Source organism: Labeo rohita, chromosome 4 (assembly GCF_022985175.1).
Source record: "Labeo rohita strain BAU-BD-2019 chromosome 4, IGBB_LRoh.1.0, whole genome shotgun sequence".
In the NCBI taxonomy this organism is placed as follows: Eukaryota; Metazoa; Chordata; class Actinopteri; order Cypriniformes; family Cyprinidae; genus Labeo; species Labeo rohita.
This window is the reverse complement of record NC_066872.1, coordinates 30,992,031-31,018,877: the sequence shown is the minus strand read 5'-3', so window position 1 is coordinate 31,018,877 and position 26,847 is coordinate 30,992,031. Positions and strand designations below refer to the sequence as shown.

Sequence of the window (26,847 nt, the reverse complement as noted above, 5' to 3'; positions counted from 1 at the left end):
CAAGGATCTGTACACAATTCCTGGAAGCTGAAAACATCCCAGTTCTTGCATGGCCAGTATACTCACCGGACATGTCACTCATTGGATTGGCGTATACGACAGCGTGTTCCAGTTCCTGCCAATATCCAGCAACTTCGCACCGCCATTGAAGAGAATTGGACCAGCATTCCACAGGCAACAATCAACAACCTGATCAACTGTATGCAAAGGAGATGTGTTGCACTGCATAAGGCAAATGGTGGTCACATCAGATACCGATTGGTTTTCGGACCCCCCAATACACTAAAACTGCACATTTTAGAGTGGCCTTTTATTGTGGCCAGCCTAAGGCACACCTGTGCAATAATCATGCTGTCTAATCAGCATCTTGATATGCCACACCTGTGAGGTGGATGGATTATCTCGGCAAAGGAGAAGTGCTCACTAACATGGATTTAGACAGATTTGTGAACAATATGTGAGAGAAATAGGCCTTTTGTGTACATAGAAAAAGTCTTAGATCTTTGAATTCAGCTCCTGAAAAAAGGGGGCAAAAACAAAAGTGTTGCATTTATAATTTTGGTCAGTGTATATTCAGTGTTGTGTATTCCTTAGGTACTGAGCAGTGTTTTTAGGCATAATTTTGTCACCCCTTCATTGCATTTTTTTTTATTCAGCATCGTGGCTGATTTGCCATAAGTCACCAAGTTGGTTACCATTCCAAAGCGTTTTTTTTTTTTTCAAATTTCCGAACATTTTTTTTTCTGTCTAAAATGACCAAAGAACACCAGAGGTTTAATAGTTAATTTTTAACTATTTTTGAAATTTTCAGCTCATCAGTCAGAAGAGCTTGGTCACATATTGCTCTCAGACAGAGGAGGCGGGATTTATCACATGAACCAATCACAGCCGAACATAACCAGTCATATCCATTGCCTCCTCTCACTTCACTTTCCCCCATTCATTCTCCATTACCTCCCCACCAAACCCACCGTTCGCCTTAGGGTATCTCTTAAAACTCAACGGGCTCAGGGGAGGCGAGAGAGACACGGACTCCCGCTGTAACCTTACCCGCTGATGTCGCTGTTGGACGATGTTTCTTTGGAAAAACGAGTGATTTATACACTTTTTAATGTTATAGGACTCCCTTGCCACCTCATAGGAAATGTTTAATTAGGTTTATATACAAGCAAAGCACTATTGTGATGTGATCACCTTGTGAGTCAGCTCTAATTATTTTTCCTCTTTACATCCTTTCTTTCCTGTTAAAAGATGAGGTCGGATGAAAGAAATGAAAGGCAGTCGATCAGAACAGATAAAGAGAGCGAATGCATGAGGGAGGGGAAAAATTTGGTTGACCCCACGTGTACAACGCTGAGAGCAAACCAAAAACACACATGCATGTGAAGTTCACAGCACGACATTTTGCTTTGGGAGCCAGAACACCAAAAAAAAAAAAAAAGCCCGCTGGCAAAGGTGACTGTTTACATCCTTCTTTTGGACACATTTTGGGCCAACTAAGCCCGACTATCCGCCAGAGGTTGTTTCGCCGCCTGGCCGACACAGGTTTCTAGTCGAGCGGAGGACAGCCAAAACACATGACTGCTGGGCAAAGAGAGGCCGAGAAACGAAAGCACACCGAGGCTCATAAAACTCAGTCAAATTAATAACAATGCAAAACAGATGGTACGTCGCATTTCCAAAATAAGATTGAGATTCACAAAGGTTTCATTCCCGACGGGAAGGCCAAATATGAGGTCATCCGCGGAGCTGTGCAAAAGATCTATTAATAGGGCCAGCTGTAAACATTTTCAGATTTTACGACCCTTCTCCTCTCATTATCTGCAAGGTTGTTAAATTAGCCTTCAGCTAATTTTGTCCTGGAAACGTGGTGTTAGTTTGACAGGGCCGGAGGGAAGTCTGCCCGCTCCGCACCTCATCGTCCCAGGCGTCGAGATACGGATCGCGGCTCCGCGCATATCTAAGAGCTGATCTCAGAGACCGGGACTCTGTAATTACTCGCGAGCGCAGCAAGTGTAAATAGAGGGTGGCGAAGACGAGAGCGAACCACCGCTCAATCTTCAGCACCCCGCGTGAGGTCATCTTTGGCGTCCGTTTCGTTTTGTGCCGTGATATCATCCTCCCCTTTATGAGGTGCGGGGAGATGCACAGCTCAAGGTCAGAAGTTGAGTAGCTGACCGTCTCTGCCAGCTGTACGCCTGTACCTAAAAACTAGTAGTAATAAACATATATTGTAACTAAAAAAAAAAAAAAAAAAAACTTGTGGACACTTTATATATCAAATATAGCACAAGCACAGTTTGCCTTCAAAACGTGTCAGAAAATGAAGTTTATTAGGTTTTAAAATGTGAAGCAGTTGTTTAAAATGAAGACAAAAAGTCTTGGACACTTTCTGGTTGTCTGATGTTGTGAAACGGGTTCATGCGTTGACATGAGGAACTACACCATGAGGACACCTGTGGAAACTGACTTTATACATCCGTGAAAAATGACCTTGAGAGAGTTGTGAGAAAATGTCAAATTCACTACCAGTCAAAAGTTTGTGAACAGTAAGATTAACATTATAAACTATACCATTTAAAAGCTTGGAGTCAGTATTTTTTGGAGAAAGATAGATAGAAATTGATAGTTTTGTTTAGCAAGGATGCTTTAAATTGATCAGAAGTGATGATAAAGACATTTATAATGTTACAAAAGATTTCTATTTCAGATAAATGCTGTTATTATGAACTTTCTATTTATCAAAGAAACCCAAAAAAAATCTACTGAACTGTTTTCAACATAATAATAATAAATGTTTTTGAGCAGCGAATTGGAATATTAGAATGATTTCTGAAGGATCATGTGACTGGAGTAATGATGCTAAAAATTCAGCTTTGAAATCACAGGAATAAATTTCATTTTAAAATATATTCAAATCAAACCAGTTATTTTAAATAGTAGAAAATATTTCAAAATGTTAATATTTTTGCTGTACTTTGGATCAAATAAATGCAGGCTTGGTGAGCAGAAGAGACTTTAAAAAACATCTTACTGTTCAAAAACTTTTGACTGGTAGTGTGTATATATTGTATACAGATTATATTGCATTTTATTTTTGCAGTACATGAGTGTGACTGTGTACATTGCTTCATCACTTATTGTCCATATACTTTTTGGGGCCTCTGTATGTAATAATAATAATAATAATAATAATAATATATGAAGGTGTGTATTGTTAATGCCTTCTAATAATATATTTAATTTTGTTGTATTTGTTTTGTTGTTCCTCAGGCAAGCTGTATTGCAAAAGCGTTGCCTCGGCTGACATCTGAAATGCGGATGAGGTAAAGAAAAATCCCCTTTTCTTGTGGAAATGGTAGATGAAATCAATCCTTTGGTTTTTCAACTATAATTTTATATTAAAAACCGAACTTGTATCTTGAGTTACCGCATAGGCCAAGCAAGGGCGTTGTCGCTGGTGGTTTACAGCTGCACAAATGCGAAGCCCTCTGCTGTTTTTGTATTATAATTACTGATTTCATCAGCCTGCTATTAGTGTTTACCAAGGCTCATGTCGTGGCAGGCTGCCAGTTCAAGAAGCTGCGCGTTGCCTAATCACTCATTGACCGGAGGAGTACAAACCACTTAGATCTTCTCAGAAAGAGGTTTTTAGCATATTGATTCATCTGGCGAAGGGGTGTGTTGTGTAAAAAAAAGTCAGTAACTGTGGTTTTCTTACCGATTTGCGATTACACAAGCCTTTTCGATTTTTAACGGAAAGATGTTTGGGTGAAAACAATCACTGATAACACGAATCGTTTTCTTTAGCGTACATTCTTAAAAATAAAGGTTCTGTGAAGAACCTCGAACATGAAGCTTTTTAAATGCAGAAAAGGTTCTTTAGATTTTTAAAATGTTCTTTAAAATTGTTCTTTTAGGAAAGGTTCTTTGGGGAACCAAAAATGGTGCTATGGCATCACCCTTTAGGAAGCTTTATTTTTAAGAGTGTATGCACATGTCAGTGATTTCCACCATGCAAAGCATTTTATTAGAAAACTTTAAGTTTGTTATTTGAAACTTTATAGGCATTATTATTTTCACTTTTTATTATAATAATAATAAAATAATGAAAACTATAAAATTACACAGAAGCTAGGGAAAAATGTAGTGACTCTTCACATTCTGGGATGCTTTACACTCCAGTGCTTTTCCTTTACTGTCTGATCCAAGATATGCTAAAAATAGTAATTGATTAATAAATAAAAATGAGTAAGAAACAAATTATTATATTTTCTATACAAGTAATTTTAAGCATTCAAAGCTTTATCAGATGATGTGTAACAAATTGAGTGAAGTGTGTAAAAAGTGTGATTTGGTAGTGTGTATCTCTTGCACAGTGTGTATGCAAGGAAATTAGTTGCCACAATAGATCTACCTTTTATACATAAGAACTGTTAGTTAGTTCTTAATTTAGACTATTTTTGGTCCCACTTTATATTAGCTTGCATTGACCGCTGTGTACTTTTTGTGTTCATATTGTATTGCAAAACACTTCTGCTGCTTTTGAGGTGGGATACGGGTAAGGTTAGGGAGAGGTTTGGTGGTATGGCTAAGTTTAAGGCTGGGTTAAGGTGTAAGGGATGGGTCAACTGTGTAATTAAAAATGTAATTACAAATATAAATAAATGCAGGTATTTTATTTTTAGGTATTATAGTAAGTATTATATTTTTAAGTACATATTTGTAAGGTATTATAAGTGCGTGTACACATTAAGTGCATTGTATTAAATAATTATTTTAAATGTAAGTACATAGTAGTTAAAGACACCTAATATAAAGAGAGACCATATTTTTTGTCCACATGGCAGAAATTGCTAAATATGTTGGATACACAAGTGAACACACACACACACACACACACACACACAATGACATGAGCGATTCAATAATGATTTTTAACTGTTTTATATTTTTGTAGACATTACACATTTTATGTCTTGCATTTAAATTCTTTCATTGTATTATAGGCCTGAACAACGGTTTAACTTTTTTCTGAGGGTGCAAAAAAATCTAAATAATGAGAAAATCAACTTTAAAGTTGTCCAAATGAAGTTCTTAGCAATGCATATTACTAATCATTAAAGTTTTGATATATTTTTAGTTGTAAATGTACAAATAATCTTCATGGAACATGATCTTTCCTGTTTGTCCTAATGATTTTTGGCATAAAAGAAAAATCGATCATTCTGACCCATGAAATGTATTATTGGCTATTGCTACAAATATACCAGAGCTACTTAAGACTGGTTTTGTGGTCCAGGTTCACATTTCTGCTGTCATTGTTTTTCTTTTATATATAAGCTTAAACATTTTCACCTCTTAAATATATAATTGACCGATTGTGAACACATGAAATAGTCTGACGACATGTCCCGCTACAACAAGCCTCACCTCTAATGTATGACACGGTAACATTTTCACGTCCCCGTCCTGTTAAACATGCTAAAAAGTAGAACGTAGTTAAAGTTAGAAAATAATTTGGCGTTCGTTCGTGTAAACAGCGACCGCGGTGTAATTTCGTCATCTTGTATGCAGCCGTGATTTTTGAGCAGTAGGAGGACGGGGCTTTAGAAAGATCCTTGCGATTTAACCCTCGGGCCAAACTCACCTCTCCCTTCCCTTTCGCAAACATCAGCAGAAAAATCAGTCTGACCAATGGCTCTTATTCTGGGTTGTGCTTTACGAGCAGAACACTCTGTACAAACACACTGTTACTCCAGCCTCAGCCCGCTCAAAGCCAATCTCAGTGGCTACAGTAAGTGGTGTGTTTTTCTTAATAGATGTCTGATTGGACAAACCGTATGTCAGTATCTTGGCTTTTTTTCCCCCCTCCGCACGGGACGTGTCCTTGTTTTTTTTTTTTTTTTTTTTTTTTTTCCTGAATTGAAGGAGGGAGCTCCGCAGGTCGTTTGTTAGAAACGCAGCCGTTTTACGCACAAACTTGTTGCACGTTGAGTTAAATAAGCAAACGGCGCGCAAGCTGCAAAAGCGATTGAAAAAATCGCTGAAAAAATCCTGTATATATCCAAACCTAAAGCACGAAGAAAATAAGCTCAACGTGACCACGTACATTATCTCCAACCGTGATAAATATTAGAGGGTGTGTGTCTTTTGCGCGTCAACGTGCGCGAACAAACAATTAAAAGTCGAACAGCGTTTCCATTTGACAGTTTTGAGCAATATAGTTGGACACACCGTGAAAACATAACCGGGGTCAGTTGTAGTATTTTGCGGTGCATGCGTTTTTGTTTCGCTTTATTTATATTTGTTAACGTGTCAGATTAAAATTCAACACTAGGCTTTTTTGCTATTTACATTTCATATGAAATTTGACGTGGAAGACGTTATTAAAGATAATCTAAAAGGGATGTGTAATGTGGCAACAGTTTAATTGCAGGTTAATCCTATCATATGCATTACACTAGGTAGGAAAAGTCATTTTTAGCATGTTTGTCCTGCCTCGTTTAATATTGCTAAATTCCAAACAAAAAAAAAAAAAAAGGTGCATTTTAAAATTAAATAATTGTGTATTTGTGCACAGGTGCTTGTGTGGGTTGGGGAAGAGTAGAAGAGTAAAAAAAATAAATAAATAAATAAATTCAGAGGTTTCACACAGGTTACCAATTTAGCACCTGAGAGTGGTGTATTTATCACTTCTGGAATTGTTTTAAATGTTTTTAGTTTTTAAGCACAGCTTAAAGTCAGTTTAAGGGTTTTGCTAATGCAGGGTGTGAGTAGTGTATTTAAGTTTTCCCTAACAGCTTTCATTCTGATTTTTCTTCTGCACAATAAGAACAAATGAGTCAGCTGAAGGTGTTCATGTCATTATGGTTTAATCATCTCATTTATAAAGCAGTACACAATCCACATCAATTTTTTAATAGGCTCAGTTTGCAACCTTGCACAAATTTGTGGAGAAAAAAAAAACAAACAAAATTTATAAAAAAGAAGTACATACAGAAAATGCACAAATGCCACTTTGGATAGTCATAAACAACAAAAAGCTTGACATAAATAAGTTAGTATAATTTCCTCAGTGTTTTTTGTCTTTTTAAATCTTTTTTTTCTTCTTTACAAAGCAGTATGCACAGGTACACTTCAATGTTTTACACACGTGCAGTGTAACGTCTTAATTTCTTTTTTTTTTTTTTGCCGGTTTATACATATTTTATTGTCATAGTGCCATGTCATGTTCAACACGAAAGCCACTATTGTGGCCAAAAAGTGGCTTCATGGACTAATGTTGTTCTTAATCGTATGGCCCAGTGTTAAAGAAAATAAAAAATAAAAGAAAAAAAAACAAGAAATATATATTTCTATAAACATTATGCTACACAGAAATGAATAGAAAAACATAAAATTGACAAAAACAATAATTGGTCACTACAGTTGCATTTTTTTTTGTCTTTTTGAATGTGTAGTCAGTAGGATTTGTAGTTTGTGAGAATTTCTATCATTATGGCAAAATAACCAAAAAAATGAAATAATTTAAAATAAGAGAAAATAAAATTAGTGGAATAACCCGGGGATATAATAATACTGTAAAAAAGCATGAAAACCTTAATACCACACTAGGAGTCACAGTCCCTTCAGAGAAGAACACCACATGCCCAATGTGCTAAAACTTTGGCTGGTAAAATCATACACAAGTACCAATAAACAAGAACGGCATTAACGCAAAGCGTTTAAATTTAGCCAGATCGCACGAGGTGACCCCAAAAAAAAAAAAAAGTCGTAATGCTTTTCAGTGACATTTGTGCAATTTAAAAATGGCCTAAATTTGTGCTGCTGCTGCTGCTGTGGAGCCCAGCACCGACACACGTGAAGGTGCATTTTTGACTGTTGACATCCTGAGCCAGCCAAAAGTGAGACAATGGGATTGTTAAACCTAATTAAAGGGAAACGTGTAGGCGCGTGTGTGTTTTACATAGATATTTACTTTAAAAGGGTTCATTTGGGGGGGAGTCGTTTGTGAAACTGCACAGCAATTCTTCAAGTCAAACGCACTCCATTTATAAAAGATTGTGTTTTTTAATCTTAACATTACATTTAAATGTGCTACATATAAAATGAAAATATATACATAGGTAGTAAAAAGAACAAACGAAGCAATTCCAATTGCACACTGCTACATTGTCTGCTTTTGAGGCAAATATAATTCTGTCGAGTGCCAAAACTTTTAGTGTAAAAATTCAGTGCTTATACAGCCTCTCCAAGGCTCGATTTGTATTTTTCAGCCGCTGTCCCTGTTTACTTCATAAAGCTCTTGAAGTACGTGATGGAGAAAATAGGCTTCTTCATCTTTTCTCTGCAAGGGAGACAAGGGAAAAAAAGTTGATTAGCAAAGGAAATAACATCAGGTCGAACGGGCAAACGACGCACGAAATAAAGGACACCGCGACAATACGTACGAGGCGTTTAAATGCAGGACAAGCAGGGCAGCGCGAATGAAGAGCGAGGAATTTTGCGCGCAAGTATGTGCCTGCATTGTGAACCCGGACCCCCTCCTCCTCCCATTCGCACACCCTACAAGAGACCTGCTGACGTGTTACTACAATGTTGTGCATTTGAGTCCCGTTTGACTCGACTGTCACTCGCGCGGTGACAGAACGTCTAAACGCGCGTTTGTTTTAAACGGGCTTGAAAACAAACGCGAGCGCGTCAAGGAACGAAGGTTCCTTGGCGTTTTAACGCTTTGACAATAAAAGCGAAAGTGCAATAACGTCCCAAAGCAATAAACAAACAGCGCGTTTAACGCGTTGCTTTTCACACCGAGCCACACGCGTTGAGGTCGACGCATAAAGTTAAAGTTGCGCACCAGAGGAGCGCGCACGAAACTCACCTTGTTTACGTTTTGGGATCCGACTTGCTGGGCGCGTAGTCGTGCGAACTCGCATCTGGACAGCAGTTCGCCTCGGTCGCTTGGACGTTGGGTCTTTTGCTTTGGCAAGGAAGATCTATTGGAAGAACGAAGATGGTGTTAGAAAAGCGAGCGGTTTGGGGCTTCGCGTACAGTCGGAGCACTACGGCGCGATCGGAAGGGCAAAGCGTTTGTCCCCCGACGCTACGTATCGCAGGCGAGCTCGCCAAACATTTACCCTGCTCCTCTGTCGACGGTCTTTTCCTCGGCGTGGTCAGCGCCGTCCTGCAATCCGAGCGACTCCCGGGCTCCGCGTTGTCAGAGTCCCCCCGCGCGCTCTCCCGGGAGGGAGTTGTCAACAAACAGTCGTGGTTCCCGTTATGATCCACAGTCCCGCTCGAGGTATCCCGTTTGACGCGAGGCGGTCTGGTGTAAAATTCCGGCATCTCGTCGGCGTCCACCTCCTGCCACTCGTAGTCGCCCGGCGCGAGCGGCTCGTTTTTGGCGAAGTCGTAATTCCACTTTTCCTTGGACGCTTTCTCGATCTCCAGCATTTGCTCCCTGACGTCCCTCTCGAACTCTTCGCGATCCACGGGGCCGAAGAGGTTTCTGCAGACGGGGAGTTTGGCGTGATCCGCCTGCCTCGCGTCCACCCTCTCCAGCGTCGGGCTTCCATTGGAGACGCGCACTTTTGACATTTTGCACGTGAAAGTTCGTCTAGAGAATCGCAGTCGCAGTCGAGCCAGACGCGGTCTAACTAAGCGCAATCCCTCCCAAGAAAGCCGAGCGAGGCGCAGGGCGCACGCATAACAAACGCGCGGATGCGTGCGGAGAGGCGAGAGCGCGTGGAAAACAAGTCATGAAAACAGCGCGCCGCTCCGATCCCGTCTCGTAGTAATTCCGAAGAAAAACAGACAAGTCATTCGAGTAGGCGAGCACCCAATATGGCGATCGCAAGTAAACTGGCAGGGGAAAAAAAGATTGACAGCGAAGGCTATTTAAACAGAAGACGCTTCTGATTGGCCGGCGGAGCTAGGGGCCCGCCCGCAGTCCGTGTTGCCACGACCGCGCGTTTTAAGCCGAGGAGCGTATTCCTGCACGACTCCCGAGGAGGCTGCAGTTTCAGGACCGCATTTGTCTTTTTGTTTTTTTTTTTAGGGGAATATGTAGTTTTATCCACTTAATTATCGTCCTGGCCAGCTCCTTAGCCGTGTCTCGAAGTATTGAAGCAGTTTCACTTCATATTAAGGTGTCCTCGTTACACTGTAATTATACATTTGTAATGTTAATTAACTGTGTGAACTTGCTATACGGTTAGGGTTACTTTCACGCAGTCGTGCATCGTTGTTATAATAGTAAGTACATGTAACGTGCAACAGGGACACATAAGGAAGTGCAGTAAACGGTAAAGTAATTGTGTTACAAATGAGTGCGTTTATTAATATGTCCAATAATTTAAATACACATACCAGTTTACAACATCAAGCAGCAGAACGAACAGTTTTGGCCAGCTAAATAGGCTAAATGGAGATTGCTGACAGTGCCACACTCAAGTGACATAAAAAATAAGATGGAAAGCTAAAAAAAAAAAAGAGAAAAAAGTAGTTGTAGTCTTTGCATTCGTTTTGCTGTTTGAATCAGGTCTTATCTGTTGCAAAAGAATTGGCACTGTCCAAATAATAGTGTTTTAGAATTGTGGCCCTGAAACTTTAGCTTTGGTTGTGCAGGAACATATTATTAGTATTACAATTATTGGGGGCCTGGTTTACATGCAATTTGTTTTAAATGTTGTGATGCAGTAGCCATCGAGATCCCTGGGGTCCAGGACCTGCTAGGGGCCCTTGAGATGATCTAAAAGGAGACAAAACAATTGTTAAAATAAGATTAAGTAACCTAAAGTGTGAAGAGAAAAAAAGTCCAGTTGTTTATTTGAACTTAGTCCTTTAACAAATGTTTCTTTTTAAGAAGGTGGATTAATACTAAAAGTGTTTAGTCAACTGGCAAAAGTAATGGAAATGAGTAAAATGTTCAAACGCGTTAGACATTTAAGAAAATGCTTAGTTTATGTGAAGAGCTAAGTGTGTTAGTTTTTAATTGAGTGAAAGAATGTGTAAATGCATAAATGTGTTATAATCCATAATCCATAGTCACTGGCAGGTAGGAGTGCCCTTAGATTAAAATATAGTTTGAAAATGTAGTAAGAGAAATCAGAAAATGGAAGATTATGGAAAACGTGGGTCTTGGAGTTGGAAAGGTTGCAAATGTTTGTGTAAACCTTTCGCTAAGTGTGAAACGTTGGCTGTTTAAATTGCGATCTGGCAACACGGCTGCAGATTAAAATTCGTGGTTTGCCAATTGTCTAAATCACAAACACTAAATGTGTCATCAAAGATAATATCAAAACGTTATAATGCGCACGTGATCATGTCGTAAAGTTGTAATGCACAATATCGTGTGACGGAATACGACGGGAACGCTTCAGTGGCACCGCGTCACTCGCTAAACCTCGGTGTGATTTGTCATCTCTCTGCCAAGTCTGAGCTCATAGCTGGCAGGCGGCTTATCTGTGGCAGACTTTGGCATTAGCAATAAGAAGTAGCTGAAATTTTCCAGCACCCCCTTCAGACTTTCTTTTCAGGAGCATCACTCTCTGTCTGAGCTGAATCATGTCGGTGTGAGCTGTGTGGAAGAGGCCCGATGTGTAACAATCCAGGGCCTATTTACAGTCACACACGTGTATGAGAAGGATAGCGAATTTTGTGGACGAGCGGTAGAACTAACAGCAGAAATAGAAAATGCGGTCGATGCACTTATCTAATCTAACCAAAACTTATTATAGATAAGTGAATTGATGTCAACAGTTCTGCGCATTGAGTCAGTCACAATTGTGTATTGTAGTTTGTTGATGACTGAAAAGTCGTGTTTGTGTTGTGAATTTGTTTTTGTTTTTTAGTGTAATGATGTTTGTATGTATATGTCTGTTGGATTCATTATTTTAAGGATGACGCGCTGCAGTGTTGTAAACACGGCTTTACTGCCATCTAGTGGAGAACCTGAATGATGTCCACTACGAGCTTGACGAAACAAAGACAAAAAAAACAAAACAGTAATCAATCATTGTATGTGTTTCTGTAAGCAGGCCATCAATGTTCAGTATTTGTAAGCTTATCGCCACTGATGTTTAATTGGTGGAGAGATGTGTGAGAGATCTTGGTCATAAAGCTCTTAGAAATGTGGTGCATTGATTCATGTGTAGTGTCCCAAAATGGTCCTGGTCGCCTTCAGTTTATATAATTATATTTTCCAAAACAAGTTTTGGTTAAGTTAGAAGGGGTCAAAAATTGGCATTTTTGAGGTTTGGTGATGCATAACTGCTGCTGGTGATTGTCTTGGAGGCCGGGGGGGGGACCACGGTCATGGTCCCCCCTTCTTCTTTTTTTTGGGTGCTGTCTTTGCTCTCCTCCTTGCTGATGTCTTGCCACACTGTGCACTCCACCTTGCTGGCCATGTGCCCTCCATCTGGTCAGGTGTTCCATCCTTCCTCTGTCACCTCAGCCACACCACTCCTCCACCATCAGCCTGGTCCTCTGCCTTGTCTCTGGTCACACCCTCCTGGACTCCGGCTCCTTCATCGGTCTGGTCTCGGCAGCTGCTCTCCTCCATCTTCTCTCTGGCTCCACTGCTCCATCCATGGTCTGGTCATCTCCTCTGCTCATGCCACACCTGTGATTGTTAGTTGTAGAGATCTGGCTGGATTTGAACCAGGTATCGCTGGCATTGTCTGCCAGTGCTCAGACCGCTGAGCTACAGATCTCCAACAATGCATGTGCTGGAACTTATACTTCACTACTTACCTGGGGTTTTGGCAAGCAGGCTGGCTTACTCGGGCTCCACCTCAACTTAGGGTTGGAAGCATGCGGAAGTAGGCCGGTCTGGAGCTGTGGTGTAGCGGTAGTGTTGGCGCTCAGGTTCACAAGAGCTTTGCGCTCGGCGACAGGTTCAAGACTCGCCTACGTCACAGACATAGATGGATCAGTCGTTTGTCTTTCCAATGATAATAATAAACGACACGACCATATATACAAACAACTTATTTTAATTCATTGTGATACTCAGCGTGAAGCAACAGTGTGAAACTCGTCGCACCGCTAGAGGCGGCAAACCATGTTTTGATTGAAATCACGTCGATTCCTGTGAGAAATATAATTACAACTATAAATACAAATGGAATACTATATAAACAACCATGTACATATTGTGTGTCTGGATTCTTGACTAGTGTCCCCGAGTAAATAATAACATCATGAAGACGACGTCTTCTGGACACTCTTCTTCCTCAGGACCTCGTTCTGAACCTGTTCTGGAAACTGCTGAAGGTGATCCCGCACGCAGGGCAAACAAAAGCGCTTGGTGTAGAACAGACTGCAGTCCTGTCGTGAAGAAAAACAAACAAAAGGCACGATATATTCAAATGTTGTTTGTAATATGTTGACATTTTAAATAAAATAGATACTAAATATACTGATTCTGTTGCTATTGTTGTTCTTCAGCACATACAAGCATCAAAAGGTTTATCCATGTCTTTACAAGTGATAATTCACATTCAGAATTATTGTCATTCTTTGATTCACTCATTCACAAATGTGACCCTGGACCACAAAACCAGTCATAAGGGTCAAATGTCTGAAATGGACTTTCATAGATCATCTGAAAGCTGAATAAATAAGTTACATTGATGTGTGGTTTGTTAGGACAGGACAATATTTGGCCGAGATACAACTATTTGAAAGCTGAGGGTACAAAAAAAGCAAATATTGAGAAAATCGCCTTTAAAGTTGTCCAGATGAACTTCTCAGCAGTGCAAATTAATAATCAAAAAATAAAGTTTGATATATTTACGGTCGGAAGTTTACAAAATGTCTTCATGGAACTTGATCTTTACTTAATATCCAAATGATTTTTGTCCAAAACAAACAGTAATTTTGACTCATACAATGTATTGTTGGCTATTGCTACAAATATGACTGGTTTTGTGGTCCTGGGTCACAAATGAGGGGAAAAAAAAAAAAAAAAAAAAAACATTTGTTGAAGCTGCACGTACCGTTCCCACACACACCGTCTTACTGCACAGACTGCACTTGGATCCTAAAACAAGAAACTTTTCTCTCTCTGGACTGAAGGGATCCTTCATGCCGTAGCATTCCTCTAAGAGCCTACGGGACAAACGACAAAGCAAACAAGCGCATCTCAATCAGTGACATCCTTCACGCTATCATTTATGCAATTGCATAATTATTCAGCCACGTGGGATTGATCAGACATCTAAAACGAGGTGTGTTAAAAGGCTACAGCGCTATAAACATTGAAATTAAATTTTAGCTCAGATCTCAGGAGCCTGCGAGTCCTTTCCGTGTGCTGGAATAAGCGCCGATTTCAGGAAACGTACATTGGACTGTTCAGGTCATGGAAACCCTGCTGACTGTTAGACAACAGTTTCACACATGGGACAAAACACAACACAGTAACACACTTAGGTCAGAGACATCCCGTTTAGGTGTCCACATCAAAGATAATTTCATATACATAAATAGCATATTAAATGCAAGTGTCAGCTTTAATGTTTCATATTAGTTTGGTAACATTTATGGACAAATTAAACAACATACCAATTAAAAAAAAGAAGAAAGTGAACACTATATTGTATTAGTATTCTTTTAAAAGATAAAAACTACTTGACAAATGAGTACAACTTGATTTGAAGAATACTGGCAAAGATTGGAAAAGATTTATAATTACAATTTATTGTTTTTTGCAGGATTGCACCAGATTTCTTACATGGACAAAAATGCCATTGTTTCACTGAATGCTTAGTGAGTGTCTTCTGTACGACAGTTATTTTTGGCTCACGATAAAATAAACAGGAAATGTTCTAAAGCGAAACCGAAACGAAAAAACAAATAAGTTGACATGCATTTCACTCTACTTGGTTGGATGTTTCCAAAACCCTTTTCGTCTTTGACCCACTTACCTCTGAAGAAAACTTCACATTATGTAAATTATTATAAATTATAGCTAATTATGTTTCAAAATTCTAATTTGGAGTAATAGTAAGTACTAAACGTAGCTTCATGTCATAGATTTGTTTTGCAATATTAATAATAAAAAATGCTCCAAAAAAATAGACTAACAGACTAAAGAAATCAAATAATCAAGCTCCTACAGTGAGTGATGTGAATGTACTATATTTTGCTGTGCTACTGACACATTCCAAATCAAACTTAAAATCAATTTAGTAAAAGATGCAATAAACAGGACACGTTCTAATGCAAAAACAAAACAAAAAATACACTGACATGCATTTTACTTTACTTGTTTGGATGCTCAAGTCAACGTAGATAAACAGTTTAGTCATTGTGTACTTGTAACTGTACTTTTGTAATTGTAAATGGATAATACTCCCATTCTTTATCAAATGTCAAGCTATCTGAAAGAACACATTTAAACAGTGTTCCTCACTCAGTTTTAATTTACAAATATTAAGATTAACATATACAGTCATGTGAAAAAGTTAGGACACCCTATTGGATTCCATGGTTTTACGTATCAGGACGTCATTAAAAAAAAAAAACTGGTCCTTGGCTGGTCTTAAAATTTCGAAAATAAAACCTCAGGTGAACAACACATGACAAATTGCACCGTGTCATTATTTACTGAACAAAAAAAAGCCGAAACGGAAAAGCCATGTGTGACAAAGTTAGGACACCCTTACTGTCAACATTGGAATTAAGAGGGTAAATAACAGTCAAGCGCTGCTAATCAAATACCTTTGATTACCTGATCATCGGCAAGTCTGAGCGCCTCTATAAAAGCATAAGCTTTGGCAGTTTGCTGGTCTGATGCCGTCAGGTGTGTGTTAACACAGTGCCAAGGAGGTAAGACATCAGCAATCATCTTAGAGAAGCAATTGTTGCTGCCATCAATCTGAGAAGAGTAATACGGCCATTTTCAAACTATTTGAAGTTTATTCACAAGTGGAAGACATTTAAAACAGACACCTCTCCTTCCAGGAGTGGACGTCCCAGAAAATTCACCCCAAGATCAGACCGTGTAAAGCTCAGAGAAATGGCAGACAACACAAGAACTACACCTCAGACTCTACAGGCCTCAGTTAACATGTTAAATGATAAAGTTCATGACAATACCATTAGAAAAATATGGGACAAAAATGCATGTTTGGAAGGCTTGGCAGAAGAAAGCTTCATCTATTTAAAACAAAAACATTGCAGCACAGTTTAGGTCTGCAAAGTTGCATCTGAACAAAACACAGGTCTTGTAGAATAATGTCCTTTGAACAGACGAGACCGAAGTGGAGATGTTTGGCCGTAATGCACAGCGCCAAGTTTGGTGAAAACCTAAAGAGCATATCAGCACAAACACCTCATACCAAAGGACAAACATGCTGGAGGAGGGCTGATCATTTTGGGCTTATTTTGTAGCCACAGGACCTGGGCACCTCACAGTCATTGAGTTGGCCATCAACTCCTCTGTATCAAAGTATTCTAAAGTCAAATGCGAGGGCATCTGTCCCACGTCTAAAATTGGGCCAAAATTGGATCATGCAACAGGACAATGATCCCAAGCACACCAGCTAATCTACAACAGAATGGCTGAAAAGAAAAGAATCAGGATGTTGTAGTAGCCCAGTCCAAGTCCAGAGCTCATCCTGACTCAAATGCTGTGATGAGAGCTGTGCATAAGCAAATGCCCACAAACCTCAATAAACTGCAGCAACGTTGAAAAGTAGAGTGTCCCAAATTCCTCCAGAGCGATGTGAGAAGAAGTCACTCAGAAAATGAATGCTTCAAGTTAGTGCTGCTAAAAGTGGATCTACAGGCAGTTGACTCATAAGGTGTCCTAACTTTGTCACACATGGCCTTTTCTTCTTGGCTGTATTTTTTCTTAAATAAATAATGAAACTGTTTAATATGTCATGTGATGATTCCCATCTGAGGATTTATTTTTCCAAATTTTAAGACCTGCCAAGGACCAGATAATTTTTTATGTCCTAATATAGAAAACCATGGAATTCAATAGGGTGTCCTAACTTTTTCACGTGACTGTATGTTCATGTGGACTGTTTGTTTACCATTTACTTACCCTAATGTCACTGAAAACCTGTATAACTGGAAAACAAGTATTTTAAAGAAATTTGGTGGGATCAGTTCTTTAAAAGATCAGTTTTCTGCTCATCAAGGTTGTGTTTATTTGATTACAGAAACTACAGAAAAATGGTAATATTCTGAAATATCATTACCATTTAAAATAGTGGTTTTATATTTTCACATACGTTTCCTGTGATGCAAATCTGACTTTTCAGCATCATTACTCTAGTCCTAAGTATCACACGATCCTTCAGAAATCATTCTGATATGCTGATTTATCCTCAAAGCTGGAAACAATTATGCTGTCTAATATTTTTTTGGAAACCTGTGTTTCAGAATTCTCTGAAATGTTAAAAAGAACATTGTCTATTTAAAATAATAACATAAAAGTTTAATAACATAAATAATAATAAAATAATAGAGTTTGGGGTTACTAATTACGAATTTCTTTTTCTTTCTTTGAAAGATATTAATACCTGTATTCAGCAAGGATGACTTAAATTGATACAAAATTATAAAATACAGACTTAAAGAATAAACACTAATAAAATAATAAAGACTTTTTTTAGAAAAGATTTCCATTTTATAAAATAAACAGTTCTTTTAAACTTTATTCATCAAATATCCAGAAACAAACTATCACAGGTTAAAAAACAAAAAACAAACAAAAAATAACAACTGTTTCCAAACTTAATAATAAATCAGCATATTACATTGATTTCTGAAGGATCATGCCACACTGAAGACTGGAGTAATGAAGCTGAAAATTCAACATAAACATTTTCAAATCTTTTAAAAGTAGAAAAATTATTTTCAATTGCAATATTTCATCATATTACTTTTCTTACTGTTTTTGATCAAATAAATGGAATTTGCATGAGCATAAGAGACTTCAAGAGACTAAAAATCTTACCGATCTCAAACTTTTGAACTTAAGTGTTTATATCCATCTATCATACAGTTTTGCATGAGGATGAGGAAATAATACTGTTTCTGTTCTTAGGTGTCGGCAAGTCCTTTTTTGACATTGCAACAGTTTAACAGCCCGATTCAAAAACATGCCAGGAACGTAATATTTGTGACCCTGGACCACAAAACCAGTCTTAAGTCGCGGGGGTATATTTGTAGCAATAGCCAAAAATACACTGTATGGGTCAAAATGATAGATTTTTCTTTTATGCCAAAAATCATTAGGAAATTAAGTAAAGATCATGTTCCATGAAGATATTTTGTACATTTCCTACTGTAGATATATCAAAACTTAATTTTTGATTAGTAATATGCATTGCAAAGAACTTGATTTGGACAACTTTAAAGGTGATTTTCTCAATATTTTGAATTTTTTGCACCCTCAGATTCCAAATCTTCAAATAGTTGTATCTCAGCCAAATATTGTTTTATCCTAACAAACCATGCATCGATGGAAAGCTTATTTATTCAGCTTTCAGATGATGTATAAAGCTCAATTTTGAAAAATTGACACTTGTGACTGGTTTTGTGGTCCTGGGTCACATTTATGTATCACTACACGTCACCGTGACATCACAACTTCTCCGGGCGCAACTGTCAACAATTACGCCGATCAAATTCGCTTAACCTTTTACATTTCTTTACGTCAATGTATATCGCTAAAGCTACATTACAAACGTTCTTCCTCACATATTTACACCGACTATCCCGTGCAGTATTTGGCAGTGTCACGAACACGTTTGTACTTACACTATTGCTCTCGTGTTTGGCGGCTTCTGCCCGTAGAAGCTGTACGGGCTGGACACTTCGCAAAGCTCGCAGGTGAAGACGCCGAGCGCGGATCCTTCGTTCAACTCCATCGTCTCTAACCTGCGATTATCATGCTGAAAAACGTCCACATCGCATTCAAACGCGTCCTAACCGTTTGTTTTGAGTGAACGCGCGGTCTGACAGCGCGCCATGCTGCTGTGACGTCACGACGGTGCGTCGACAAGGACAATCTCAGCGTTTCCTATTTAGAGTTAACGCTTGCAGTACAACACACTACACATAGGATGGCGCAATGAAACACATAACGTGACCTTTTTTAGAAACATTTTGGATGCACGTTATATTTCAGTTTAAACTACAAACACCAGATGAGATCACTAAGTACATACGCACCCAAAAGCCAAAACTAAAGATGAAATTATTCATTAATTGCTGTCTACAAAGCCTTTTCTGATCAACTCTCAACGCTACAAAAATTACATATTCCCTGCAAAAATACATTGATATAACAATAATTTATCAATCAAATACAGGTGAACACATAACACATTTGTACAATAAAATTACAGTTGGAGTGCTATACAGTGTTTTTATACAAAAGATTTTACAAATGACATTCAATGTACAAGCATTTCAAGTGAGGTAACAAACTATCTGATTTTATATGGCTCTCTATACATTTAATTATAGTATGAAAACATATTACCTCCCTATATTCAAGATGGTCAACTCTATATTTTCCATGTCCTAATTTTTACCTGCTGGTGCTTTTTTTTTGCCAGAGACAGGGATGCGCCCGGTTTTTAAGGTGCTGAGCGACGTCGACCGCTCTGGAAGTTACGTTGCGTTAGCCACGCCCCCTTTATCTCCAATCTTTACACAGATGGAGCAGGAGAGCAGTGGCGCTTCATCTCAGTCTGGCCAAATTTCTAACAACAAAACTTGCCAACTCTGCTCTGGCACTGCAAACGTTGTTTGCGAAGCCGAGTATGACATTTTAATGATCTACTGCCAGTTTACAGTGTGCTAAGGCACTGTACGTTTTTAGGGATTCCTAGATATTTTGAGCGCCGTTCGTTTACTGCATCTGTAATTGAAATCCACTTTTTGGCAATTTTACAAATGCATCTACAGGCATTGACCTTATAAAGGCCCTTGGCTTATTAAAGGTTGGTGCTAGATTTCTCGGCCTGCAATCGCACAGGCCGTGCCCTGTGATGTCCCGTCGGCGCTCGATCCGATAGCAGGTGCGCGCCGTAAAGATGCTACCGCCGGGCTTCGTTTCCCTCTTTGTCTCCTGTCCCGAACGCAGAGGGATGCTTCTGACTCAGTACATGTCTCTGTAGATCTCCTGCAGAAGCGGGTGGAGTGAAGAGTCTTCCATCTTGTTGATCTCCTGGACCAGCTCGGCGTGCTCCGTCACCAGCTGCCGCAGGTCGGCCAGTTTCTGCAGCAGCTTGGGAAAGAGCAAGGCGTTGTCGGGGTGGTTGGACGACAGGTGGAGCCGTAAGGCGTGGATGATGCTCTCCTGGATGCGCTCGATCTGAGACACGTCGCTCAGTCCTGGACGGTCTGTCGGTGGAGATCCAGAGAGAGACATGTGAGGATGTCAAAAGCACCAATACTTTGCTACCAAGTTTATCGATTTAATCATTACTTTAGTGATTCGTGCCATATTAAAGGCACCCAAAAATGAAAATTAACCTAGGATTTTCTCACCCTCGAGCTATCCTAGATGTATGACTTTTGACCTGAAGATGAATGCAATCAGAGTTCTATTAAAAAAATGTCCTGGCTCTTCCAAGCTTTATAATGGCAGTGAATGGGTGTTGAGATTTTGAAGTCAAATAAAGTGCATGCATCCATCAAATAAAGTGCTCCACAGAGATCCAGGGGATTAATAAAGGCCTTCTGAAGTGAATAGATGCATTTGTATAAGAAAAACATCTACATGCATATTTAACTCTTTATAAACTGTAAACTGTTGTACATATGTGACCCTGGACCACAAAACCAGACATAAGGGTAAATTTCTCGACACATCTGAAAGTTAAATAAATAAGCTTTCCACAGATGTATGGTTTCTTACGATAGGACAATATTTGGCCAACTATTTGAAGATTTGGAATCTGAGGGTGCCAAAAAATCGAAATATTGAGAAAATCGCCTTTAAAGTTGTCCAAATGAAGTTCTTAGCAATGCATATTACTAATCAGAAATTAAGGTTTGACGCATTTTAGGTAGGAAATGTACAAAATATCTTCAAGGAACATGATCTTTACTCAATATCCTAATGATTTTTGGCATAAAAGAAAAATGTATCATTTTGACCCATGTACTTTTGGCTATTGCAACATATGCCTGTGCTACTTAAGACTGGTTTTGTGGTCCAGGGTCACACGTTCATATGAGAAAGGCGTCCAGTGGATGACGTAGGACGATGCAGAAGTGCAGTGGAATGAGCAAAACAAAACAACAGTCATGAATTAGAAGTGCAAAACAAGCTTTTGTAAATAAAAATGTCAGAAGATTTTGATTTAAGCCAGGAGGAGACTGGTTTTCCTTTGCTGTAAACAAAACTAGCATATTCTCAACGGAGCTCACGCTACACCTATGTCATCTGCTGGAACACGTGTAGACAAATGCATCAATTCACTTCAGAAGGTCTTTATTAACCCCTGGAGCCGTGTGGACTACTTTTTACACCTCAACAGTCATTCGCTGCCGTTATAAAGCTTAGTAGAACCAGAATATTTTTTAACAGAACTGAAAGAATAAAGTCATATACACCTAGGATGGCTTAAGGGTGAGTAAATCTCACTCATTTTCATTTTTGGGTGATCTATAACTTTAATACTGTTTACTGTTCATGTTTAATTGCTGTTACTTTTTCCTACATTATCAAAATTTGTATTTAACTTCCTGACGTCACTGCCTGCTATGGAAGTTTGTCAGTGTGACGTATCTGCATTAGTCGTACAGTCTGTCCGTGAAATATGTGTTTTTTGTTTTGCTAACACTGTCTCTCTTTAGCGTATATGTATAAGTTGTAAGAAAACAGAGAGTCAGAGCAGCTCTTCAGGAAGCTGCGGTTTGTGGAAGCGTCTGCTTTAGGGTCCCTGACGCACGGCAGCAGTTCCTAGGGCTGCTGCTGGAAACCGGCGGGAGAGGAAATTGTGGTTATTTTCGCTAGCCCTCAGGAGAACAAAATCCCCATCTCACTCTGACCATTATTATGTCATGCCTTTCAAAAGCTGCTGGCTGTGGGGCTCCAGAGGTGACATAAAAACAACCTGAACCACAACTAACCTACTTCAGCAAAGGAGATGACATTAATATGGCGTAAGATGTTCGTGAAGCACGGGAGTGGTTTAGGTAGACAAAAAAAAATCTAGGGGGCTCCAAAATCCAAAAAGACTATAAATATAACCTCAGATATAAAGGATCATCAGAACTGGGGAGTAACTGATTATGATTGGTTGATTATGATTGGTTGATTGTGTAATCAGATACCAAAAGTACACAGAATTTCTTTTTAAACACGTAATCAGACTACATTTACTTTTGCAGTTACTTTTTTAAGGATTACATTTGACAATTTATGGATTACATTTGACAAATTTACAATTTTCTTAAAAAAATAGACATTCAGAAATGAATCAAGTTTTGATTTAGCTTTTTTTATGATTTAATTAATTATTAGTTTTTCATTAAACTCAAAAACCCCTGCAGTTCCTTCACAAACACCAGTTTAGGAAACCTTGACATAATGTAATGTTTAATGCAGTTGATGTTGTTATGGTACAATATTAGCCCATTTACCAATTTATCACGTTTATCGAGTTAGGTCAAAAGTAATCTAAAAGTAATCAAAAAGTAGTCCGATTATATTACCTAAAATGTGTAATGGATTACGTTACTAACTACAATTTTTGTCATGTAATTTGGAATTGGTAACGGATTACAATTTGTAACTAATCTACCCAGCTCTGATGATCATGCATAAATACCCATTTATACCAAAAGATTTGCAATGCAAAATATGACTTTTTTTTAAATATTTTTTCAGCCCACAATTACTATTAATGATACAAGATGTATAAACACAGCATTTATGCATGTACTTTTTTAAAAGGAACCTCAGATATTGAGACTTGTATGGCTTAATAAAACATAAATGATGTCTCTTTTTGAAATATGTAGTGGAAATCCCATTAAACATTTATCATTTTAAAAAATGTACATTGTTTTATACATATTTTGACTATGGGGGGCACCATTATTTCAATGACGACAACTGGTTGCGCTTGGTGAGCGACTGAAGCTACCTGTTGTTATTTCTACCGCAACGTAACTTGGAAAACACAATTCGGAAAATAAAATACTGATATGATGGCCCATTGTCTGGCTTTTGGTTGTAATTTTTAGTCGAAGGGCAACAAGAGAAGCTTTCCTAGCGATAAGAAAAGGAGAAAAGAATGGGAAGATGCCTGTGAACAAATAAAACTTCCTAAAGACCTGCGTCTTTGTTCTCTCCGCTTTTAGCCCTGATGCCTTTGAGGCTTTTAGTAGACCACAGCTACTGAAAGAGCTTACAAATGGCAGAGACAAGAAATGCTAGATGCCATCCTGGCAGGATGTAAACATTCCGACGCTTGTCGTGACGCCGCAGCCACTGAGGGAGTTTCTCAGTGCGATATCCGGAGCGTTTACACTCCTTATGGGAAAAAAAATCAATGGCACGCTTATATCCGTCGTCATCTTTAAGCTTTCGGTAGCTGTGGTCGTCGTGTCGGTATTTACCCTTTCTGCATCTCACCTCCGCAGCAGATGATGGCGGCCACGAACAGCGCCAGGTCGCTGTCGTCCAGCTCTAGGGCGTTGAACCTCATGGCGAACTGAAATTTGGGCTCCATCATGTCGCTGAAGGGTTTGCGAAGGCTCTTCAGAAATTCGCGAGTGATGAAGCCTCCGCCGCGAGCCACCAGCAGCCCGTCTTTGTTCATGCAGGAGGCCAGCAGGGTGAAGAGCGCCTCGTAAACGCCGTACTTCAGCAGAGTCACCTGGTCGTTGAGGTCCAGGGCGGCGAAGCCGGGCACGGCCTTGGCGAACTCCGTCAGCTCCGTGACCGTCGCCACCGAGGTGTACTGACAGAACAGGAAGAGCCGGGCCTCCACTTCTCTCTCCCGCACGGTGGAGATGTCTCCGGACGCCACGTCGCCCAGCAGCTGGGTGAGTAGCTTACGCTCGGCGTGCTGGAGAGTGTCCATGTCGTGGATGACGAAGGGCTTCGATGAAGGAGAGAGAGAAGACGGTCGGTCAGTCGGAACAGGTGTGCGTTCAGATCGTGTGCTGAATAGCTTGTGCAATTAGTGCTCACTGCTTTCTTAATCAGAAATTGACACCTTATTGGCAAAGCTACTTTGAAAGCACAGCTTCATTTAGAGTCATTAAAATGCAGTCAAGAAGTGAAAAAGTAGTTACTTCAATTACAAACTACAAAAAAATTACACTGAGGCTACCATACAGGGGTATTTAACTTAAAAATAAAAAAGAACGATCGTTTACTCACCCTCATGCCGTTTTAAACGTACAAATTTCTTTCTTCTGCTAAACATAAAAGAACATATTTTGAAGAATGCTGATATTCATAGAGTTACTGTTTTCTTTGACTTCCTTTAAATGGACAAAAATAACTTTGGATTTCTAACTGTTTGGTTAGCACAATTCTTCAAAATATCTTTTTTATGGTCTGGAGCAGAAAGAAAACCATACGGGTTTAGAATGAATATACGGTAAAAATATACGGACTGAAATTACTAACAATTTTAAAGGGAACACAGGGTATTAAGACTTACATGGGTTATTATACCGTAATTATGTCTCTTCCTGAAATATGTAGTAGAAAAACCTTGAAAAATTTACGTTATTTAAAAAATCCATATCGTTTTTATACATATATTGGACTATGGGGGGGGCACCGCTACTCTGATTATGTAAAATGATTGCACTCTGTGAGCTACTGGCGCTACCTGTTGCTATTTTTACCGCAGCACAACTTGGAAAATAAAATACTGATCTGACGACCACAGCTACTGAAAGAGATTACAGGCGGTGATAGATACAAGTGTAGACTTAAACCAAATGCTGTACTATTAATTTTTTTATAGTATAATATAGTGAAATCCACTCAGAGAAACTCCTTCGGCGACTGCGGCGTCATGGCAAGCGTCGGCATGTTTACGTCCCGCCGGGATGGCATCTAGCGTTTCTTGTCTCTGCCGTTTGTAAGCTCTTTGAGTAGCTGTGGTCGACTAAAAGGCTCGAAGGCATCGGGGCTAAAGTGGAGAGAACAAAGACGCAGGTCTTTAGGAAGTTCTATTCGTCCACAAGCATCTTCCCATTCTTTTCTCCCCTGCTTATCGCTGAGAAAACAGCGAAGACTTACATCGCTTCTCGGTAAAAATAACGGCAGTAGCTCACAGAGTGCAACCGTTTGCCGTCACCAAAAATAATGGCGCCCCCCATAGTTCGAAATATGTATAAAACTATGTGGATTTTTTATATAACATAAATCTTGTCTCATGGGTTTTTTACTACATATTTGTGTAAGAGACCTAATTTTAGGTCAAAGGGGTTGAGAACCATCTGTTTGCTAGCGTTTAAATATCGCCTCATCTTGCTCAGTTCTGAAGTGGCGTGAGCAATACAACATAAATGACGAATGAGTGATTGAGTGAGTGAGTGAGTTACTCTCCAACGCTGCAGTCACTCACCGGAGTGCTGGTTTTGCCCATGAGAAACACACGTGCTTTGGCTTTGTTCATATGGAAGTGTTTGAGGTAGGCTTCATGCATTTGCCTAGCCAGACTCTTAGTGTCCGGCTGCCGGGACTTGTGCTCCTCTTTCCCGCTGACGTCCTGCTCTGCTTTTAGCCTCTGCTTCTCAGATTGGGGTATCCGCCCAAAACGGATAGCTGTGAGACACACGCAAAGTAACGATGAAACTACACACAAGGCCACGCATGCTGCCACAGACAATGTGCTGATTTATGCTAAATGCATAAACAATGTGAAATGCAATCAAATAAAATAAGTTACTTAAACTATTATATTAATTAATTAGATATTTGTTTTATTTCCACATTGCTAACCAACAGTCTGCATTTGTACATCTGTGGAAAACTTCATTTTGCAGATAAATAAAACATATGCACACTACATGCTGGTCTATATGCAGATCCACACTCGAATTGCTCGGATAATAGGACAATCCCCAAAACTCAGGTCATTTCGGGTCAGGAGGCACTGACTGCACTTATTCGATTGCGTTATTTTATTTAATAATTAATCATGGTACATTAACGTATTGAATCGTCAGCCCTAGTTTATACACAAACCAACAGCAGAAGAACTTTAGGTCATCACACTGCTGCCACTTCATCAGTGCTGGGACAAAGGGCAGGGGAGGGGGGTGCATGGCGTGATAAGATACAGATCTGCCTCTGAAGGGATTGTGCTAACAGCGGCACATGACGTTAGCCCTAGCTAACAGAAGAAGCTAACCTCGGTTTGGGTCAAAGTCTCACGAGAGGGACGGCGAATCTTCCGTGTCGCTTGGTTAATCTCCAGCTATTCGCTTGGAAGGTGTGGATTTGTGTTAAGAGTAAGAGTAAGAATTAGTTAGTGCGTAAAGGTTGTTGTTCTATATTTTGATTATAATCTATAATGTAATTGTATTGACCTTCAATTAAACAACTAAACTACGTGTTACAAATTATTATTGTCATAAAACGGAACACCCTCTCAATCACTAAGAAAACAAAGATCTTAAATCATCAAGCCGTAAACCGATTCTGTATGATCGCTATCGTAAAGATATGCTCTTTGTGAAGCTCTTACCGTTGTGGGACATGCCCACTGCAAGGCACTTGCGGAAACGGCAGTATTGACATTTGTTGCGGTTCTTTTTCTGGATCTTGCAGTTGCGTTCGCACTTGTCGTACTCCAGTTTGAGTCGAATTGTTCTCCTGAAGAACCCCTG

General features: G+C 39.4%; 3 protein-coding genes across 11 annotated transcripts in view; all 3 read right to left on the bottom strand.

Annotated features, from left to right (window-relative positions):
* Positions 1 to 7,175: 7,175 nt before the first annotated feature.
* cdkn1ba (cyclin-dependent kinase inhibitor 1Ba) lies at positions 7,176 to 9,876 on the bottom strand. Its single transcript, XM_051108339.1, has 3 exons — positions 9,141 to 9,876; positions 8,885 to 8,999; positions 7,176 to 8,350 (listed from the first exon to the last, which is right to left on the bottom strand). The coding sequence occupies exons 1-2, from the start codon at positions 9,598 to 9,600 to the stop codon at positions 8,890 to 8,892; spliced, it is 570 nt and encodes a 189-aa protein (XP_050964296.1). The 5' UTR covers positions 9,601 to 9,876; the 3' UTR covers positions 7,176 to 8,350; positions 8,885 to 8,889.
* Positions 9,877 to 9,906: 30 nt separating this feature from the next.
* On the bottom strand, positions 9,907 to 19,065 carry cdpf1 (cysteine rich DPF motif domain containing 1). Of its 2 annotated transcripts, XM_051108341.1 has the most exons (4): positions 18,784 to 19,065; positions 14,004 to 14,115; positions 13,155 to 13,332; positions 9,907 to 12,912 (listed from the first exon to the last, which is right to left on the bottom strand). In XM_051108341.1, exons 1-3 carry the CDS (start codon positions 18,891 to 18,893, stop codon positions 13,204 to 13,206), a joined length of 351 nt encoding a protein of 116 aa, XP_050964298.1. In that variant the 5' UTR covers positions 18,894 to 19,065; the 3' UTR covers positions 9,907 to 12,912; positions 13,155 to 13,203. The 2 variants fall into 2 exon arrangements, with proteins under 2 accessions (XP_050964298.1, XP_050964297.1); XM_051108340.1 differs by lacking the exon at positions 9,907 to 12,912 and having other exon boundaries at positions 12,983 to 13,332.
* Positions 19,066 to 19,529: 464 nt separating this feature from the next.
* Positions 19,530 to 26,847, bottom strand: part of pparaa (peroxisome proliferator-activated receptor alpha a) — a 37,989-nt gene continuing 30,671 nt past the window's right edge. For all 8 annotated transcript variants that reach the window (XM_051108334.1, XM_051108332.1, XM_051108331.1 and 5 more), the window contains 4 exons: positions 26,706 to 26,844; positions 25,581 to 25,780; positions 23,624 to 24,092; positions 19,530 to 20,376 (listed from right to left, as the gene is read on the bottom strand). In XM_051108334.1, coding sequence (XP_050964291.1) covers positions 20,132 to 20,376; positions 23,624 to 24,092; positions 25,581 to 25,780; positions 26,706 to 26,844 — 1,053 coding nt within the window. In that variant the 3' untranslated portion in view covers positions 19,530 to 20,131. The remainder of the gene's footprint in view (positions 20,377 to 23,623; positions 24,093 to 25,580; positions 25,781 to 26,705; positions 26,845 to 26,847) is intronic.